At 33.0% G+C, this 22,433-nt stretch overlaps 2 protein-coding genes across 2 annotated transcripts; one reads left to right on the forward strand and one right to left on the reverse strand.

Annotated features, from left to right (window-relative positions):
* The first annotated feature begins 258 nt into the window (after positions 1-258).
* LOC114174115 (probable xyloglucan endotransglucosylase/hydrolase protein 27) lies at positions 259-2,932 on the forward strand. Its single transcript, XM_028058875.1, has 4 exons — positions 259-655; positions 763-863; positions 1,396-1,604; positions 2,368-2,932. The coding sequence occupies exons 1-4, from the start codon at positions 457-459 to the stop codon at positions 2,873-2,875; spliced, it is 1,017 nt and encodes a 338-aa protein (XP_027914676.1). The 5' UTR covers positions 259-456; the 3' UTR covers positions 2,876-2,932.
* An 8,511-nt stretch (positions 2,933-11,443) lies between these two features.
* On the reverse strand, positions 11,444-15,014 carry LOC114170563 (anthranilate synthase beta subunit 2, chloroplastic-like). Its single transcript, XM_028056070.1, has 8 exons — positions 14,811-15,014; positions 14,569-14,729; positions 13,280-13,350; positions 13,153-13,190; positions 12,907-13,017; positions 12,572-12,671; positions 12,339-12,471; positions 11,444-11,717 (listed from the first exon to the last, which is right to left on the reverse strand). The coding sequence occupies exons 1-8, from the start codon at positions 14,926-14,928 to the stop codon at positions 11,616-11,618; spliced, it is 834 nt and encodes a 277-aa protein (XP_027911871.1). The 5' UTR covers positions 14,929-15,014; the 3' UTR covers positions 11,444-11,615.
* Between the last annotated feature and the right edge of the window lie 7,419 nt (positions 15,015-22,433).

The raw sequence follows: 22,433 nt of genomic DNA on the forward strand, positions 1-22,433 counted from the left end.
TGGAAATTGCTTATCCTAAACAACTTCCAAGCATCTACAAACTCAATATGCTTTTTACTTTATACCAAAAATAATATTAAAAAACAATAAAAACATTCCCAATGAGTCAATGCAAATGTATTACATGTAATAATAATTAGGAAAAATTGTGATAGAAAGAAAAAAAAAAAAAATTTGAAAAAGAAGAAAAGAAAAAAGAACAGAAAAATTGTCTACATAAGAACAGAACAGCTACTCACAGCACATTCCCAACTCCCAAGTCTGCCAATAAAACGTTATATTCCAACCTCTCTAACTCTCTCTCTCTCTCTCTCTCTAATCTCTGTTATTTCTTCTTCATCACTCTTCTCTTCTCTCTTCTCCCTTATATAATATAATAATATTACAATACTCAGAGAAACAGCAGACAAGTAGCCAGAAGAAGAAATCCTTTGACACATTATTAAGGAAACAAACATGGGAGGGGGTCACATGGGGTGGTTCCTCTTGTGTTCTTCTTCTCTGCTTTTTTTTGCAGTGATTGCTTCATCTGGGTCACTCGCAAACTTGCCCATCATAGCCTTTGAGGATGGCTACACCCCCTTGTTTGGGGACCATAACTTGGCCATCCATAGAGATGGAAAATCAGTTCACCTTTCACTTGATGAAAGAACAGGTCTTTTTCTATGTTTCATTCGTTTTTTTCTTACATGGTCACTTTTTTTTTCTATTTTTGTCATGTTTTTTCATTTTCATTTTTGTTTTTCTGGGCTGTGATTTCAGGTTCTGGGTTTGTGTCTCATGACCTTTACCTTCATGGCTACTTCAGTGCCTCGATTAAGTTGCCTTCTGATTACACAGCTGGAGTTGTGGTTGCATTTTATGTGAGTAATAATGGGTTCTAATGCATGATGATAAAATAAAAATTATATCTTTCTTGTTATTATTTCATACCATTTTTGTACAAATTTAATCGTCCATCCTAATCAGAAACTCCATCAAAATTCCGATCATTCGTAACGATTTTCTTCCTTTTTTTTTAAAACTTTTTGGTTTCAATTAACTAAGAGCTATCACTTTGTGAATATGATGCATCCAGGTGTCTGGAGTTTCCAGAAGAGTTTTTTTGAAGCTTGTTTCTAAGTTATTTGTTGGGAAATATTAATATATTAAAACAGAAAACAAACAGATTGCTTTAAGTTTCATTTTTTTCATGAGGTCACTAATGGGGCCAAAAAAGATTGTTTTGTTTTTCCTGTTTTCAAGCTGTTTTGAAGGGAAAATTCAGTGTTTGTTTGTATTATTGAAATGAAAACGCCAGTTGGTTTGTTTGTCTGGATCTTCCCCTTCTTTTAACATATTTTTCCCCGGAAAATAGGGGCACGAGTGATTTGTTTCTCACATTTTCTGCTGCAGATGTCAAATGGTGACATGTTCCAGAAGAACCACGATGAGATAGACTTTGAGTTTTTGGGGAACATTAGAGGCAAAGACTGGAGGGTTCAGACCAATGTTTATGGCAATGGAAGTACCAACATTGGTAGAGAGGAAAGATGTGGCCTATGGTTTGATCCTGCTGAGGATTTCCATCAGTACAGTATTCTCTGGACTGATTCTAAGATCGTGTATGATGCAACCTATTTGAATCCATGATGCCATCTTTGGTTGTTACATTTTCCTTGTTTTGGTAAAACTAGTCTCTTTACGTGTCCAATTATTGCCTATTATACTCCAGCAACCCCTTGCTTTGATGGAGTAGTGTGAGGGCTTTTTTTGCTGGATCGGTAGGGGTTTGTTAAAAAGATTCTCTGGTTTTCTTTTACCGTTTACTACATCCACAGTTTTTTTTCCATCAAAACCAGTTTTTTCCTGTAATGGGATTACAATGTACAATTCATGCTTTTGATCATTTTGCTGATAGTAAATAAAAACCAGATATGAAAAGGCCTAATTTTTAAGTTGTGTGCATCCTTGTGGAGAGGAACCCACATGATGAAATTTTGGTGGGATGCGTGACCCACAAAGATGAATTTTAGTTGTTGGAGAACTATTTTTGTCTACCTACTAAATTCAAGAATTGCTAATCAATATTCATTCCTTAGTTACTATAGCTACCATACCAACTGGATCTTGTGTGCCCCTCGCATGCAGGAGATTGGAGGAAGGAAATTATTCTGGATTTCCTTTTATGTTTCACCTTGTTACTTGCTACTTGTAATGATAAATTTAATAACGTTTAGTTTTATCACATTCTCAATCAACAAAAACCATATGATTAGTACTTGTATGATATTTTAAGGTAGTTATTATGAAGATCAACAAGTTTACCATACAAGACAAGTATTTGTTGGATGACTATGTAAAAAAGTTATTTTCTTCCTTATGCAGATTTATGGTGGATGATGTTCCTATCAGGGAAGTTATGAGAACAGAATCTATGGGAGGAGATTTCCCCTCAAAGCCAATGACTTTGTATGCCACCATATGGGATGCATCTGATTGGGCCACCAATGGAGGCAAATATAGAGTAAATTACAAGTATGCACCCTATGTTGCTGAGTTCTCAGACCTTGTTCTGCATGGCTGTGCAGTTGATCCCATTGAGCATGTGACCAAGTGTGACAGTAGTTTCCAAGATTCTGAGGCAGAGCCTTCTGGCATCACCCCAGCACAAAGAACCAAAATGGACAACTTCAGGTTGAAGCACATCACATACTCTTACTGCTATGACACTGTTAGATACAAAGTCCCTCCACCAGAGTGTGTCATCAAACCCCAAGAAGCTCAAAGGCTTAGAAAGTTTGATCCCGTCACGTTCGGCAACGGCCGGCGCCACCGTGGAAAACGACACCACCGTAGTAGAGGTAGTCAGGAAGAGGCTGCCTCTTCATTTTAATGTATGCTTCTGTATGCAGATTTTGTCATAAAGGAAATATGTTTTTATCTTTGAATCTGTTTGATTTGCCTGGGTTAAGAGCACATCTAAAGAATGGATCTTTTTTTCTAGATAATGAGTTTTGGGAATTTCAAAGTGAAGGACTAAAACGAAAGATGATCCACAGTTAACTGAATAAAGTGTGTATAGTTATGAGGGTGAGTTGTTTAATGAGGGTTAGGTATGAATTATTTTTGTGTTGGTATGGAAGAATCCAATATGAAAGCAAAGATAAATTTAGTGGATGAGTGCAGTGAGGTGTGTTGGAGTGTCTGGAAAAATTGCATGGTCAGATTTGTCAGGTTGGGGACACAAAATGAGGCGATTTTGTGAAGGTAATTGGAATCCAAAGTGAAGTGTTGAATGTGAGAAATGGTGCAGGGGTGTTTAGTTCACTGCTGCTTTCATTAAATAGTGTGACCAAAATTTCTCTCTCCTCTTTTTCTTTGGCATGCCTTTGTCTTGTGGCCTCTAAGGTACAACATTGGGACTGATTATTGGCCTCTCTTATCCTGTTCCACCGTCTCTCTGCCTCACCCTAAACCAAGCATTCAACCCAACTTCTGTCCTTCGTTTTTTCAAATAACAACAAGAGGGGCATTTCACTGCTCACTCACCATATCACAACTACCACTAATGTTAACAACTTAAACCCATATCGAATAATGAAAGATTTATAGAACAATTATTTTGAAGCTTTGCATTCAAAGTAATCTCAATTTATTATATGGGTTTCACTTGTTATTAAGATCATCAATGTTAAAAGTTTAAATGAGTTTAAATTTCATACCCAACACAAATAAGATTTAAATAATATATAAAGAAGAAGATTTATAAATTTATTGTTTTAAAATTTTGGATATAAATGGTATTGATTACTTATGTGTTATAATTTGGGATGTAGTGTTAATAATGAATTTGATCTTATTATTAAGTTTGGGTTTTGTGTATAGAAAGGAATTGTTGAGGTTATAAGATGATCACTTAGTTTTATGTCTGAAAACTTTATAAAGGAAAATTAGTTAAGAGATGCTGAACTGAAATTGTGATTTAATTATGATGAGAAAATTACCATACACAGTTCTTCACATCAAATGATGTTTAGAAGTACTTTATGAGGGGTTTTTCTTAGCAAGTATATGACAAATCTGGTTTGATGTTATGTTTTTGTGAAATTTCCCAAAACTATCATTCCATTGCCATGAAAGTGACAAAACATTACATATCATTAGTTTTAGTGTAAATGATAATATTAGTTAGTGCAAGTAATTAATCAGTGATCCGCAATCTGCTCCACTTTTAAAAGCATTTTGGAAAAAAGCAATAGCCACTAGTTTGACAAATATCAGAAACTTTTTTAAAATATAAGAAAAACAACAAACCCTTCATAAAGCAACAAACTCTGGTATTTTAATATATATTGATTACAACAAAAGCAAATTCAACTACAGTCATGTTTAAATAAGTTCACATGTATTTTTAGCGTTAATAAAATATGTTTTTTCTGTTGTTTGATTTCAGTCTCTCATTTAACACTTTCTTCATACATTTATAAAATTGTAAACAGATACATAACATCTTCCTTTTAGTCCATATTATTTAAACAACATTGGACATGTTTTGTAACCTGTGTCATAGTTACATAATCTCAATAGAAAATGTTGATGTCGATAATTTTTTTTTTTTTACTTGGCCTCACATGGTGGAGAAGGAATAATTAGCAGAAGAATCAATGTCAATGTGAGTTTTGTTCTTAAGTACCTAGATGAGAAATGATAAAAGGTCATAATCATAGCTACAAACAAAAGTAAATTTCAAACCTCAACTTGTCCATTGGCCAACACCAAAGATGAATGATGGAAGAGAGAGGTTGCTTTTTGAAAAATTACCCAGAAATTTAGGCCATACAATCAACATGATTCCCCCATTGGTTGCCCAATCAATGGCTATTCCTTTAATATTCATTCATTTCTTACAAATTTTCACTCTTAATTGTTCTGCCTTCACATTCGGTGAGGTTTTTTTTTCTCTTGCTAGATCTAGATGTGTTATTCTATAAGACTCATTGGTCGTAAAATTAGTTTTAAAAAAACGATTATTTTTAAGATTTGTGTTTGAAAATTTTACTAAGTTTATTAACTGGGTTAAGTTAAATTTAAAATTCAACTTTCAAATACATATAAATATGAGTTTAATGTAATTTGTGAAACATACATGACTCTTAATGTTCAGTATATTTTTTTTGCTAGAAACATAGATCATTTTACTAATTAGTTATTTTACTTAAATTTAGAGTTTAATTATTGATTTAATTGATATAATGTATTATAATTCTCCCTAGTTTTATTTTATTATTTTTAAGTTTTAAATTTTCACATGAACTGTGAAACTGGAGTGAAAATCTTTATTCTGGCAGAAAACGACACACCGGTGGAGATTCCAAACCGACCTGTGACTTGTGTTCTGCTTTGTAACTCATTTTTTTGTTTAATCTTTTTAACATTGTAACTGCTGAATTTAAAGTTAAATATTACTAGTGTTTCTGCATTCACATTGATGCATGGAAAATATGAAAACATAACTGACACAACGTAAACATTTACTTTAGTATAGTTTATAAAACAAATGTACTTTTTCTGCAGTTTTGTCTGCAATGTTCAAGTTGGGAGGGAAAGTTAATTGAAAAACATGTTTTGTGACACTTATTTTGAGCTCTAACTTTAGAGTCATTAAATTAACACTTACAAGGAATATTTATCCAGTTAGACTTTATAAAATGGAATGAGAAAAAAATATATATTTGGAATCAAAAGACTGTTGCAGTGAAGAATTAACAATGAGTAAATTTTGCTTATCATTTTATTATTTAAACACAAAGTTTGCATTTTTCTTGTCCCAGAATATCCTTAAAATCCAAATTTCATTCTTTGTACCTACATGAAATTAAATGTATATAATTTGTACGAAATTCTCATTCAAATTCTCGTGTCACTATTATACAAATATAAAGGAAAACCTTTGTCTAACTATACGATGTATGGTCGTTACTTTAAATTAAAGCTTTATGTTAAAAAATAACACCCCAGTGAGAGTTAACTTTATTAATTTATGGATTTTTTTATTACAAAGAACATCCCCATAAAATAAAATGTAAAGATAAAGTTATGTTTTGCTTATTTCACATGAATTTAAGAAGTAGAAAGATAAAGATAAATATGGTCGGCTATTAAGATTTTTAATATTAGGTTTAAATACTTTTTTTGTCCTCATTTTCGTAGTGTTTGTTGCGGATGATCCTCATTTTCACAGAATGTTTAAAATGGTCCTCATTTTTACCGAATGTTTAGAATGGTCCTCATTTTCGCAATTCGTGTTTTATTTGGTCATTTTCTGTAATGCCGTTTAAATCATTAACGGAACATTGTACAGATGGCACGATTTGTATTAGGGTGTGTTACGTGTACTGTACATGTGGCTAATTAACGTTAATTTTTCAATTTAGGGGAAATTTTGCAATTAGGGAAATTTCTTTATCTTCGTCTTTCTTGAGTTCAGATTTGCAGAGGAAGCAGCTAATACTTGCCATTTCATCATTGGATTGCAGTTGCACTCTTCATTTCAATTTTCCAGTTAATCATCATCAACAAGGTAAGTGGGTTCAGGGTTTTCTGGGTTGTGTTTGCTCGTGGGTTAGGGTTTTCGTAATTCTATTTTTGGGTTTGTTTGTCTTTCGATTGTTGTGATGTTCTGCATGGTTTCTAAATTACTTCCATGATTTTGTGTAGTTTGTGTCTGTAGGTGGGGTTCAGTGGGGTATTATTTTAGTTGGTTTGTTTGTCGGTTGTCGATGTTGGTATAATGGTTACCAATTATTTTATTTGTAATTGATTGTAGCAGTGGTCCCCTATTGCGTTAAAGTAGGCTTAATAATATATCTTTTTTATCTGTTTAATTTACTTTAGGGCAATGAGTGATGATATGTTCAATGTTATTGTCCACCACGGTGGTGAAGTAGAGGCCCATGAAGAGGCTGCTGAAGTAGAGATTGGGGATGCCAGTGGTCTGAATAGTGATGTTGAAGTGGAAGGTGAAATTGAAGTGGAAACTATGCCTGAAAGTGATGATCCTTCTCATCAACACCACCATTTGAAAAAGTTGAAGCCCACATTATTGGAACCACCACTTTGTAAATCAATAAACCAAAAATTAAAACCAATTTATTATTAACACAAAAATAAAAATAGATTGTACCCAAAATTTTCTACCAATATTCTTTGGAGTTCTTGTCATCCTCAAAGCAGCCATCTCTCCACAACTACAAATCGGGGTTAATTCGTTTCTCGTTGAACCACCAATAGTGCACGAAGTGATACAACACGGTTGCCTCCAACGATTACAACCAGAGGTAAAGGAAGAAGATTGGGACCGTAACATACCTATATAATGGGATTGCAGGAAGAAGAAGATTGCAGCAATACCAATTGGGAATGGAGGAACAAGTTGCCAAAACTCACAAACTGCCCAAACATTCCCTACCAAAATCCTAGCTCACTTATTTATCCCCAAATATCTAATTAAGCCACATGTACAGTACACGTAATTCACTCTAATACAAATCGTGCGACATGTACAATGCTCAGTTAATGATTTAAACGGCGTTACAGAAAAGGACCAAATAAAACACGAATTGCGAAAATGAGGACCATTCTAAACATTCGGTAAAAATGAGGACCATTTTAAACATTCTGTGAAAATGAGGACCATTCGCAACAAACACTACGAAAATGAGGACCAAAAAGGTATTTAAGCCTTAATATTATATCTTTATTTTATTCTGTTTTGGTGTGTCTTATAATTTTATTTATCATTTCAATAAATGATATCTAACTCCACTGTCCTACACCTATTCTTAAGTATGCTCAGATTTGCTGGGTCAGATTGCAATCTGAAGACCAAAAAGACTTTGCATAAAATACAAGCAATCTCCATTGACCGTAGCAGGCAATTACAAACATAAAATAAAACTGAGATTTACAAATCAATAACCAAATTCATTAAGTTTATCCTGACAATCTTATGAGTCATTCTAATCAGAGATTGCAAATGAATCATACCTGATTGTGACAGAATTTTTGTACCGATTGATTACGGCTATAAATAATGAATAAATATTCAAATTTTTTTAGCTAGGTATAAATATTTGTTTCATTTCTACTCTTATATCCATTTTTTCTTTTTAAATACTTGAATATTAAAAATATTAAAATGGATTTTAAGACATGAGTCAACCTGACTCACCATGGATTCAAATATGATTCAATTAGAAAAAATTTAATTTTATTAAAAGTGGATCTAACAAAATTCAACATGAATTAAATGATATCGAGTCAGATTGAAGTAGATTGATCCATAGTTCACCAACAATAATATTTTATTAGTTTTCTACCATTTTTTTATAAGTCTTTTATTATAATTATATGTTACTTCTAATTATGTAAGTTAATTGTAAAACCCTAGAAAATGGTGTTTTACAAGTGAGAGTAGTTTAAAAATAATAAAATTCGATTATTTTAATATTAAAATATTTTAATATAAATAGAATTATTATAAACAAGTTTCATTATTTTAAGACACATTATCTAGAAACCATTTTTTTAGAATTCTCTAGCTTTTCTCTAAGGGTTCTCCTCGTCTGTTTGCTTAATTGAAGATCTAAGACCATAGAAGTGATCCTCGCGGCGAGCTCTTTAATTTAGGCTAATCAATTTCTTCGTTCGTGTAAATTAAGTTTTAGTTGTTTTTCTCGGTCTTTTTTTGTTTTTGTCGCATATGAGACTTTTTCTGCTTGCATGTGATGTTTTCGTCTTCTATATGAGTCTCTGTTGATCAATGATCATAATGGTATGTCAAGATTATTTTTGTGATGTTTCTATGTGTAGATAAAACATCTTGTAGAGTTAAGAGCGTTTGGTGTTCTTAGAGTTGTTTGGGTTTGTAGAGATGCTTTGTCAGATAAGGGAAACTAGTTTTCTGTTGAATTTATCATCTTGATAGTTAATTGTGATGTGGTTTGTTAAAAATTGATGAGTTGTAAGTTGAATTATTTGATATTTGATTTGTGTTTGGTCTTGATTTGGGGAAAGGTTTGGATCTGTGTTTTGAGTGATTGAGTATCATTTTTGAACTCTCTAAAATCATTTGGAATCAAAAACATTAAAAGGAAAGATGCCCAATTAGTCAAGTACACAAGATCAACTTCCCCCCAAATTGTTGTTTCTGATACACCGTTGGGTGTTGCTATAGTGTCGTCAACTGCTAGGCCATTAACTTGGTGTTGTCGGTGCCACTTTTGGACTGTTAGGCGCTAGAAGTTAGTGGGTTCCAAGGGTTGGGCGTGGACACCATCCTGTTTTTTTAGTCTGCGCTCTCTTGGTAAAATAAATATTTTCACTTTGTTAACTGTAAGATCGAACTGAAGTTTTGACAACTAATTATAGACACGTGATTCTTCACTTTGACCAATGGGATATTTGTTTTAAAGTCTATGGTTAGAGAAATGGTTTTCATCGTTTTGATGTATATCGTTATTTTTCCTGTTTTTCCTGTTTCTCTTATTTAATTGTTTTAGATTGTTTTGTGGTTGATGTGAAGCATGTTTATCGTTCTCATTATGATGAATTAAATATAATAAGTTGTGGTGAGTATACTTGGTGAAGTTTTGAAGGATTTCAAGGGAAATTCCTAGTGTTGTATTGTTAGTGCATGCCTTGATATAGGTGGATCTGGAAGGAGGTATCGCGAAACTCTAATAATCATTCATACTCACATAAAGTATAATAATGTTATATGGTGAGAGTAGCCGGAGGTCATGACCTTTGGGCTTGTTCTTGGGTCATAGGTTTAAAAGGTTTAACCTTTGTGTGGTTGAGTGATGATCCCTTGTGCTGCGAAGTCTAAGAAGTGCATATATCTATGACATGTATCTGGATGATTGAGTTAAATGTCAACTATTTGTTTGATTATAGGCATAAATATGTTTATACTATGTTAGTAAGTATTTGGCACAATTTAACTATTTATGAATGTTCTTGTATAGCTAGCTTGCCCTTGCACTTTATGGTCTTGTGTTGGTTTCTTCTTTTACGATGATCACCATTTTGGGAGTAGATAAAGTTACAGGTTTAGAGACACCTCTGGAGGTTGATGAGCTATCAGTTAAAGTAGGTAAAGATTTTCTAGGAGCTTTAATAGTGGTTAGTTTATGTTTTGAGTTTGTTGGTTTAGTTGGCTTGTATAAATGATATATTTCATAGTCTTATCTTTAGTAAAACTATATTAATATACTTTATACAATGAATTACTTATTTTGAATATTATAATAAAGCGTCCTATTTTATTAGTTTTAAACTGTTAAAATGGGATGTTACATTAATAATTTGTTCTTCTTTAAATGTTAGAATGTTATTAAATATTAAATACTTTGGATGCTCAATTTTTTTTTTTACAATTTATACAGGTTAACACTTTAATTTTTAATTATTATCTTTAAAATAATGTTTGTTAAAGTAAGTACACACTTTGATTCTACTATTATGAGAAAATGAATTATGTCAATCCATTTTGACTATACTACAACAAATATATAAAATAGATATAACGAACAAAACATTCTTTTTAATTCACTAGAACACCAAATTATGATGAGTTGAGTTAGGTCACAAAAATTTTGACTCACCAACAAACAAGTCAAGTTGAACTAATTTATTTTTAACTCACTTTAAGTAAGTTAATCGACCTCACTTCAACATATACATTTAATCATTTTTATATTTTTTATAATTATTATCAAATTTTTATTTTAATACTTTTATTTAATATCGATAATTATAATTTCTTTCCTTATAATATTAAATAAAAGAAAATTTGTATCCTTCAAACATTGAATAAAATGATATTTTCTTGTTATTTTTAATTTTGTAAAACAATTATTTAATCATCAATTATAATAAGTATGAATATACTCATATTCTCCTCCTATAAAGATTCAAATCCAATGATATAAGAATGAATTCTTACTTTCAAGTATGACATATTCAAACCAAAATATATGCCATCCATTATCATCCCTACTTGTAACCCCGACTTACAAATATCTTCACCAAAATTTTAAAATAAAAAATATAAAAGTTAAGATTTCATAATATAAAAAAAAACTCATCATAATTTATTCAACTAATAAATTAAAACTTGATTTCTTTTTTTAGATTTTAACATTACTTTTATTCATCTTCGAAGTTTTAATAATACTAAAGAATTATAAAGTTAGAGTATTAATTTATCATTAGTTTTTCAATTAATTAATGTTTTTGTTTTTAGTGATTTGGTAAATCAGCCAGACCCACATTTATACCTCACAAGTGACATGACTCATCACATAAATCCCAAAAATGTCTTTTACCGTTTTACTAGCATATATATACTTTTTTAGCTTTCACATCTACTAACCTTTTCTCTCGTGAACCATGACAGTGAGAAAGTAAAATCAAACTTTTATATAATTCAATGAGGTCGAGGTTTTTAACTTAACTATCACATTCTAAAGTGACTGATAAAGATTTTAACTAATAATCTTTATCTTTATTTATTTGCTGCAGAACTTCAAATCCACATTTTAACTACTATGCACACATCAAATATTGTTTTAAGAACGACCACCCTCCATTCTCTCAATAAGCTTCACAAAATTATGCACAATTTTCTTCCCTTCTGGAGTTATGATGCTCTCAGGATGAAACTGAACTCCCTGTAGTTTCAAACAAAAATCAATTTCAATGTCTCAAGAGAAGGGATACATGTTGCAACTTCAAATACAATAAGAACAAAACATGAAAATATAACAGAAGTGATAAGAATGGGAATTAGATGAATTTTGTTTATTAATTAGAGAACTCATCAATTCATGGTATATATGCATCACACTCACATTTCTAAATTTCTGAATTTGTAGGAAAAAACTGACACATTTACATTGATTTGCTTCATAATAAAACACATGCCAAATGCATAGTGATGTCAACTAAACTCCATATCAAGAATGAACCTCATTACACTATATTTCTTTATTTTTGGAAGGAAAATAGATTTCTTCCTAGATTGCATTAGAGAAATATCAAGTTGTTAATTTATCTTCTCCTAAGTGAAGACCAGGAATTAACAGTTACAACATGAATACTTCAATCCCCTAAATCAGTCATCAAGTTTCAATAATCACAGTCTAGTTAGTCTTTACATCAGCATATTCCTTTTATGTTCCCTTCATGTATTATTGGAACACTTAATCATTTAGACCAAGTTACTTTTCATTGATAGAACATTTATTTCAGTGCTAAATAAGACAAGTTCTGAAGAAAGATTGATATTTTACCTGCAGATGCTTATATTTCTTATGGCGAGCAGCCATTATAAGACCATCTTCTGTCCAGGCTGTTGCCTCAAGTTCATCAGGAAAACTCTCTTTCTCAATCACAAGGCTGTGATATCTACCAGCCAAGAAAGGACTGAAAATGATACAAATTAATTGGAGTAAAATCATGTCAGAGCCAGTTGAAACTTGAAAACAAAGAGAATGCTGCTGCTAATTGAAAGCAGAAACCTTACTTTGACAATCCAGCAAGTACTCCATCTTCTCCTTGCTCATCATAATAAACCAAGGAACTTTTTCCATGCATGACACCATAAGGAGAACGAACAATCTTTCCTGCAGATGATAACATGAGAAAGTTTTGATCTTATTGTAGTGACCCAGAAAAAAAGCAATAAATGAGGTTGATAAAGAGAGATTATATGGTAAAGATCTAAATGCAACTAAAAATGAAAGTCAGGTTAACACTGAATGACATACAAGCATAACAAGAGAATTTTATACTCAGTTTTATACACCTAATGTGTATGTGCATAAAGAGACTTAAAGGCATCCATTGCTAAAAACTCACCTCCATAAGCCTCACCAATGCACTGCAAACCCATGCACACACCAAACAATGGTACAGTTGGTCCAAGTTCCAAAACTGTTTGCAAAGATATGCCAGAATCTTGAGGTTCCCCTGTAAGATGAAACAATGTAAGTGATTGTGTTTATTCTATTATTTCTTTTTGTTTACTGTTATGAAACATTGACCATAAGCATAGTTAATTCAGAGATTAAAAAGAAACAAAAAACTCAAAAAACCAAGCCTTACCTGGCCCAGGTGATATCAGAACTCCTCTAGGATTTTTCCTATGCAAAAGACAAAAATATGCATAGTTAGGAAAAGAGCATGCATTATCCTACTGTTAGGCACGTAGAAGCAGCAAAAATAATTTTACCTTTTCAACTCCTCCACTGTCAACTCATCATTGCGGTAGACCTCAAAGTGAAATCCTAACTCTCCCATATACTTCAAATGTAAATCATACAATGTTAGAATAGCCCCTTTGTAAACCAGAGGCACATGTACAACAACAGATTCTACACAGATCTCTCATATTTTCCTAGTTGCATATTTCTCAAAAACAGGGAGGGTAAAATGTCAGACTTGTTATAGCTCATTTCATAAAATTTCACCCAGTCTGCAGAAAAGGAGGGCAAGGATGGGGGAATTTCAGTTCCATTTCCAAGAGTTTAGGGAATGAATGACTTAATTCAATTTCCAGATTTCCATATTTTTTGAAATAAACTAACCCTGTTATGGAAATCCATTTTAAATATTTTCTTAAATATAACCCACCTTCATTGCAGGAGGACAAAAACTGAGCAAAAAACATCAATATAACATTTTCAGATGACAAACAAAAGAGTGTTTGAATTGAAATTAAAAAACTTTGCCTGCTGCTTATTTCACAGATCATGCGACGAATTTAAATCACTTCTTTCATCTCAACAAGTTTCAGAAGTTTGAATCCTTTAAAATGACTCCCAATACTTCTACTAAACAGATTTAGGTCTTCCACAATTCTGCAAATTCATCAACTCCTAAACACACATATACAACCAAGAATCTTGAGTACGAGCCAACATCAAGAAGAAATCACACAAATGAACACACAAAGAAAGTTGCAGAAAAATACAATCAACACTGCTTCTCAGAGTAACACAGTGAGAAAACTATACGATGTTAATCCTCAAATATTACAAAATAAAAAAGAATCAATCTTGATAACAAAACAACACCAGTAAGAATCACATTAATAATTAAGAATGGATTTAGGTCTTCTACATTTCTTCAAATTCATCAACTGTAAGGAATTTCAGCACACCCAAAAGGGAAGGAATTATCAGTCAAATACAAACAATACCGCAACCTTTTCTCAACCTAATACAGTGAGTAAAGTACATTATTTAAGTTATCAAGCACTAAAAAAACAAAAAAGAAACAATCTTGAGAATCAATCAATACCAAAAAGGAATAAATCAAATGAAATTTGCAAAGATTATAGATTAAACCACCACATAATCAACATCAAGAAGGAACCACACGACTGATCAAGAATGGATTCATCCTCCGCAATTCCTCAAATTTCATGACAAAAATAAACACAAAGAAAGAACCTTGCAAAGATTACAGACAAACCAAAGAACCCCACAATAAACACCAAGAAAGTGCGAATGAACCAACCTGGCAAAGATTATAGGTAAAGCTGTCGTAGTTATCAATAACAACAATGGGGTTGTTGATGGACTTCTTAGCCGAAATGGGGAAATCCGAATTGGTTTCCAAGGCTTTCAGAGCAGCATTGGGCACCACCCTACTTACCCTTTTGCTCACAGAAACCACCCCTGCCATCAAAATCGAAAATTTCGCATCAGAACACATTCATCAAAAAAATCTCCAAGAAAGAACGGTGTTGGGTCACTCACCGAGGGAGGAGGGTTTGACACGGCTGGCCAGAGAATGAGGGATGCGAGGAGAGAGACAAGAAGGAGAAAGGTTGTTGGATTGAAGAAGCGACAGTTGAGAGAAGAATGTGGCAGCCATATTCAAGAAAATTTTCTCTCCCAAACACAAACAAAGTGGAGAAATTGTTAATAGTACAAGCTTTTTGTCTTGCACACTCCTACATATAGCACAACCACCACCTTTAACGGGTGAGGGGATTCTCTGCGGTGAGAGCAAGAAGAAATGTAGAATAGTTAATCTCAGCCCTTCGATTCTTTTCGACTTTTACAAAGGTTAATCGCACAAGAGGAGATTCAATCCCGAACATCGGATCTTGTCTCCAGATTAAATGCGTGGAACCTAATTTACGAGATTTTCAAAAAGGTTCGTTATGTTCACTTTCTTTACTACATATTGTTGATTGGAATTAAAATTTAACCAACTATTAAAATGAATTGTTTAATTGATATCTTCTGAATATGATGTTATTAAGCTGTCATTTATTACTAGTAATTGTTTAATTAAAATATACATTTAATATATTAAAATATTTAATAAAAGTTATCATTCTAGAAAATATTGTAATGGAAAATAATTTCCTAACTAAGATGACATGCCAAATCTCAATAATTATATTCTTTTTAGAGGATATTGTATATAGAAAAATAAAACAATATAAAAACATGAAAATCAAATCAACACTTAAATTTGTGTAATTATAAAAAAAATTATATTCAGACCGAACAAACCTATTTCTAAAAACTAATTTGACTAATAAAAGAGGAAATCATTCAAACTAAACATTTTTTTTTAAATTTCACTCAGTACTTGTTAAATCATTTAGCACATTTATTCCTCTCTTTTAGAAACTATAAATTAAAAATATTACACATATTTATCTATCTTTATCAGATTATGCTAAAATCCTTACATTAATTCTTAGAAGAATTAACAACTAACCTAAAGTCATTTTCCAATTATAACAAAAATATAACTTTCGACCTCACATATTTCAATAGTAACCATAACAAATAGCTTCAACTATCAATGCCAATAAGATTATAATATTTATCATACACTAGAATTGATTTTTTCAATGAGATTGCTATTTTCTATAAATAAAACTAGTTATAACTTTTTGTTAAGAAAAACTAAATATATTTAGCGTATTTTTATTATTTGAGGAATTTATATGATGTGAATGAAAACTTTGAGCTTATTATCAAATGACAAAAGGAAACTTATTTATGAATATCTGAAATCTTAATTAAAAGTAATGTGTTGTTTGATAAATAATAGTATAAAACCTTACAATGTTTGATAAACAAAAGTAATGACACACATAAAAGTACGTGTTTTAAATTGCATTAAAAAGTAAACGAATAATTCATTTAATTTTTAAATATATTGATCAAAGTGTACATTACAAAATTCAATATAAAATTAACATAATAAATAATAGTATAAATAAGGCTAAAACACGAACATGCAATAGTACAATGAGTAGTTCCTGATAATGTATTGATGCCGGAAGGAACAATAGAAAGTTTACTCTTTAAAACTAACTGTTTACTCTTTAAACTGTTAAATTCTCTCGGTCCACTGCCTCAGCTGCAGTCAACAATGGCCTTGTGGATCAAATCACATTTGAAGGATGATAAATAAAACAAATCATCAGATGCAAAAATATGTATCTTACACTACAACAATTTATAGATTAGAACACACTAAAATAGACAACGGCTAAATAAATGTAGCATAAACATATAATAAACAACATTTTTATAAATGATATATAAATATCATGAAAGTCCATGATTATATAATTGTTGCTTTAAACTATGTGGGCAAAACTAGTAAAAATGTGGTCTAAAAACATAGGTAAGGTATAAAATCAACATGTAAAATTGTTGTTTATTGTAAGAATTTTAAGCAACGGTTTTAAAAATATTGTCATACTAAAAACTGTTGTCTATTACATATAGCTACACTCACCTATACCACGCCTAAAAAATTGTGGTCTAATCTTTAGACCACGATTTTTATAATTTATATCATAATTTTATGTTGTTGTCTAAAGTGATTTTTGTTGTAGTGTTACCTACGGATTGACCGGAGCATACTGGTGAAAAGTTCTCCCTCATGACATCTGCCAATAAAAAAAAAAACAGAGTTCTCTTATAAAATAAAACTAATAATAGAGGAAAGAATAAAAGAAAAAATAAAGAATTAGAGAATAGGGAACAACTTTTATGTGTGTCATTATTGATAGAAAGAGTCTTATTTATTGATAGAAATAGTCTTATTTATTGATACAACATATAATCCATAAAAGAAACAAATCAACAATCAACTAGTTAATACAAATATTTACATAAAGAGTAATGAATCATATGAGTATCAATCATATCAATCATACGAGTAACTGTATCAAATCAATGGACAATCATTAAGTCATAACACTAGTGCAGAATTGCATTTTTACCTCGCCTTATAGGCCTCGGTTGGCATCGGTTGGCGAGGAACCGAAGCATATAATGGCGCGGTGGCAATTTTGAAATTACAGACAACTTTTATGCCTCAGTTCACATAAAACCCGAAGCCAAAAGCGGTTATAGGCCTCGGTTAAAAAAAAAACCGGTGCCAAAAGAGGTTATAGGCCTCGGTTAAGGAAGCCCGAAGCCAAAAAGGTTGCCAAAAATTTCAAAAATGCCATTGACGTTGGGACTTATAGGCTTCGGATGGGGAAAAGCCGGTGCCAAAAGGGGTTTTAGGCCTCGGGTGTTAGGGAACCGGAGCCAAAAGGTGTTATATGCCTCGGTTGTAAGCTGAACCGAGGCCATATAGTTGATTTAGGGCTCAAATCGCGAACCCCTTTCTTCCTCGCGCGCGCTGTCTCCTCCATTTCTCTCTGCAAATTCCGGCCACTCTTCTCTCTGCAAATTCCGGCCACTTCAACAACGCGAGCTCCTGTGCTGCCACTGCCACCGTTGCGCTGTCGTCGTTGCTGTCTCCTCCTCTCTCCGCGACTTCCGGCGAGACCACCACGCGAGACCACCACGCGAGACCACCATGTGAGCCCCTTGCCACCATTGTGTTGCTGCCGTCTCGTCTCACCTCCGGCCACGCTGCTCCGGCCAGTCGTCCCTCTCTTTGTCTCTCTGTAAGTGTTCCGGCGTCCCTCCACCACCACGCGAGACCTTCTTCTTCTTCCACCAACTGCCACCGAACTTTCGCGCCTCCGACCACTCTGCTCCGGCCACCGTCGCTACACCTCCATTTCGTATGCGAACATTTTCCTTTTTTTGCCGCAATTGTCGCGCCGCGATTTCTTTAAGGTAAATTTCCAACGCGTTTTTGTTTGGTTTTCTGTTTTGTGTATGTTAATTTTCAATTTTAGTTATTGTGAGTGTTAATTTGCATTGAGATTGAAATTGTTTGGAGTGTTTTGATTAATTTTGTGAAAGGATTGAGTATCAATTTAAGAGCATTGTGTCTTCAAATGTAGAGCATTAAGTCTGAATTTAAGAGAATTGTAAGAACACTATAATTAAATAGGTAATATATGATGTTAAGGAAATTGTTGTTTTTGCTTTTATTTGTTACTTATGACTTTCTCTTGTGTTTTTTGTTATCTCTTGTAGCTCTCAAACGCATTGAATTGCATCATCTTCCACTGTCATCTGCTTTTTACGCACTCCCAGGTTCCTAATTCTAATATTTTCCTATGATGCCAATGTGTTGTTTGCTTTATATATTTGATTAATTATTTGGTAAAACATGTTTGCTTTTCTTATATGTGAGTTAGCCTTAGTTTCCCGTTTGAGATTCAATACGAAAATTATGTATTGTCCCCGAGTTTTCATTTTGAAAAAACTACAATTTTTTTAAATTAGATATAAGGGGATACAATACTAATAATTTAAATGTATTGAATCTTGAATTGTCCGATTGGACAGTTTAAGAAGATTAATCACTTTCTAGTAATTTATTAGTGCATATATATATATATATATATATATATATATATATATATATATATATATATATATATTTTAAAATACATATCTTAAAATTCATGAATATTTGTCAATTGTGTTTTGTATTGATCTTCGGGTGCATATTTGATCTTCGTGTATCCTGAAGGCCAATGCGAAATACTGGCAAAATTTTGTGAAATTTAAGATATGTATTTTAAAAGTAATATGTACCAATAAAATAAAGAAAGTGAATCTTCTTAAATGGGATAGGGTCACACCTTGATTACGACATGAGCATTGATTCAAAGATTACTGAAATTGTTCACGCAATTTTAGTATGGATCGAGATTGGATTAATTTACCACGTATTAGCGCTGAGTGTGAGAATGGAGTAGAGGAATTTATAAAATTTGCGCAACGTTATGAGGGGAGAAGTGATGATGAGGTGAAGTTCAGATGTCCTTGTGTCAACTGTTTGAATGGAAGAAAATTGAATGCAACTCAAGTTAGGGAACATCTTATTTGTGATGGTTTCCTTAGAAGTTATACAATATGGACATGGCACGACGAATTAATACACATTCCAACTGTTTCTCGGACTGAATATCTTGCCAATTCCTCCATGAAAGAGCGACGGGAAGAGCGACGGGAAGAGCAATTTGAAGAGCGAGTAGAAGTAGAAGAAGACAATATGGAGGACATGATACGAGATGTTGGCGCAGAAGCTTTTGCACAAGTGCATGTGTATGAGACGATGTCTGCTGATGCGGAAACTCCATTGTATGTTGGTTCAACTAAGTTCACGCGATTATCAACGGTTTTAAGACTTATGAATTTGAAAGCGACCAATGGTTGGACAGATAAAAGCTTCACAGAATTGCTCGTGCTCTTGAATGAAATGCTTCCTGAAGGAAATACTCTACCCACTGGAAACTATGATGCCAATAAAATTCTTTGTCCGATGGGTATGGAGTATAAAAGGATACACGCATGTCCTAATGATTGCATATTATACAGAAAAGAATTTGAAGATTTGAAAAAATGTCCAAAGTGTGGGTCATCACGGTACAAGCAGAAAAGAAACAGTGAAGTTAATGGTGAAATAGAGAAGGAAGGATCTTCTTTGAAAGTAGTCTGGTACCTTCCAATCGTGCCCAGACTTAAGCGTTTGTTTGCAAATCCTAAAGACGCTAAAAACCTTAGATGGCATGCAACTGAGAGAAGATGTGACGGACTCCTTCGTCATCCAGCTGATTCAATGCAATGGAAAAATATTAATCAGGAATTTCCCAAGTTCAGTGAAGAATGTAGAAATATTCATTTTGGCTTAGCTACCGATGGAATGAATCCATTTGGTAATTTAAGTACACACCACAGTTGTTGGCCTGTTATATTATTCATTTACAACTTATCTCCTAGACTCTGCATGAAGAGAAAATACATGATGTTGTCTATGATGATATCTGGTCCAAAGTAGCCTGGAAATGACATAGATGTATATCTCAATCCTCTAGTTGAAGACTTGAAGTTGTTGTGGGTTGATGGTGTTGAAGTATTTGATGTTGTTGCTTCTGAAACTTTCATGATGCATGCAATGTTATTTTGCACCATTAATGACTTTCCAGCTTATGGTAATTTGTCAGGGTACAGTGTCAAGGGTCATAAAGCATGTCCTATATGTGAAGAAAACACTACATCTCATCAATTGAAAAACGGAAGGAAGACCGTGTATCTGCGCCATCGAAGGTTTTTACAAGCTAATCATCCTTATCAAAGGTTAAAGAAAGCATTCAATGGACATCAAGAGAATGACAAAGCACCAACTCCATTAACTGGCATTCAAATTCATGAAAAAGTTAATAAAGTACATCATGTATTTGGTAAAACGTCCAAGAAGTCATCTGCATCGAGCCCTTGGAAGAAAAAAATCAATATTCTTTGACCTTCCATATTGGTCGAAGTTAGAAGTTAGGCATTGCATAAATGTCATGCATGTAGAGAAGAATGTGTGTGATAGCTTGATTGGTACACTACTCAACATTCAGGGAAAGACAAAAGATGGAGTAAATGCTCGTTTGGATTTGGTTGAAATGAAGATCCGAGAAGACTTGGCACCAAGGGAGGTTGGTAGGCACACTTATTTGCCCCCTGCATGTTACACTATGTCCAGACAAGAGAAGATAAGTTTTTGCTTATGTTTAAAGAGTGTCAAGGTACCTCAAGGATACTCTTCAAATATTCAGAGTTTAGTGTCCATGCAAGACTTGAAGCTTGTTGGCCTAAAGTCTCACGATTGCCACATCTTAATGCAACAATTGTTACCTGTAGCTATTCGTGGAATTTTACCCAATAATGTTAGACAAACTATAACGCGTTTGTGTGCATTCTTCTCTTCAATTTGTAGCAAAGTCATTGATCCTTTAAAGTTAGATGAACTTCAAGCCGAAATTGTTATCATATTGTGTCAGCTAGAGATGTTTTTCCCTCCATCATTTTTTGACATCATGGTACATTTACTTGTTCATGTGGTGAGAGAAATCAAGTTTTGTGGACCAGTATACTTAAGATGGATGTATCCCATTGAACGTTACATGAAGATTTTGAAAGGGTATGTGAAAAATCAATATCGTCCAGAAGCTTCAATGATCGAAAGATATATTGCTGAAGAAAGTGTCGAGTTTTGTTCAGATTACATGGCAAAAGCAAAACCGATAGGAGTTCCTCACAGATCATGGTTGAACAGGTGTTCTATAAGTAACAGCATCCGAGGTGTGAGTGTGGTTACCAAAAATCGCGAAGAGTTGATGCAAGCACACCTATACATATTGAACAACACAAATGAGGTAGTGCCTTACTTATCTGTTCACAAAGTCATTGTCAAAGAGAACAATCCAAGACAATCAGAGAAATGGCATTTGATGGAGCATAATAGAACATTTATGCCTTGGTTTAAATATGAGGTTTTGAAAGATTCGCAATGCTTTGAGACTTTGATGTGGTTAGCAAATGGGTTGAAATTTGATGTCATATGTTGTACATGTTATGAAATCAATAATTGCACATTCTATACAAAGTCTCTTGATGATAAAAGCACAGTACAAAATAGTGAAGTCAGTCTTGAAGCTGAGTCGCTATAATTTTCTACATCTAAAGATCAAAATCCTATAGTAGGATCAACGACATACTATGGTGTAATACAAGAGATATGGGAGGTTGATTATACCATGTTCACTATTCCACTGTTCAAATGTAAGTGGATTGACAATAAGAGTGGTGTTAAAATAGATGAATTAGGAATGACTCTAGTGGATTTTTGAAAGGTGGGTTATCGAGACGAGCCATTTATCATGGCACAACAAGCATCTCAGGTTTTCTATGTTAAAGATCCTGCATTTGAACATTGGTTTGTCGCTCTTCATGAAAAAAAATAGATTGATCCTAATGAAGAAAATATGAGTGATCTTAATATTGCTGTCACCCACCCATTTAGAAGAACGATAAATTTTGATGAAATCCATCTAGTTGATGATGTACATGCAATTCGAGAAGATCACGATGAAGGAATATACATATGACCAATCAATAACTTTATGTATGAATTTCATATTCTTGTTAAAATTTAGG

Source organism: Vigna unguiculata, chromosome 2 (genome assembly GCF_004118075.2).
Source record: "Vigna unguiculata cultivar IT97K-499-35 chromosome 2, ASM411807v1, whole genome shotgun sequence".
Taxonomy (NCBI): Eukaryota; Viridiplantae; Streptophyta; class Magnoliopsida; order Fabales; family Fabaceae; genus Vigna; species Vigna unguiculata.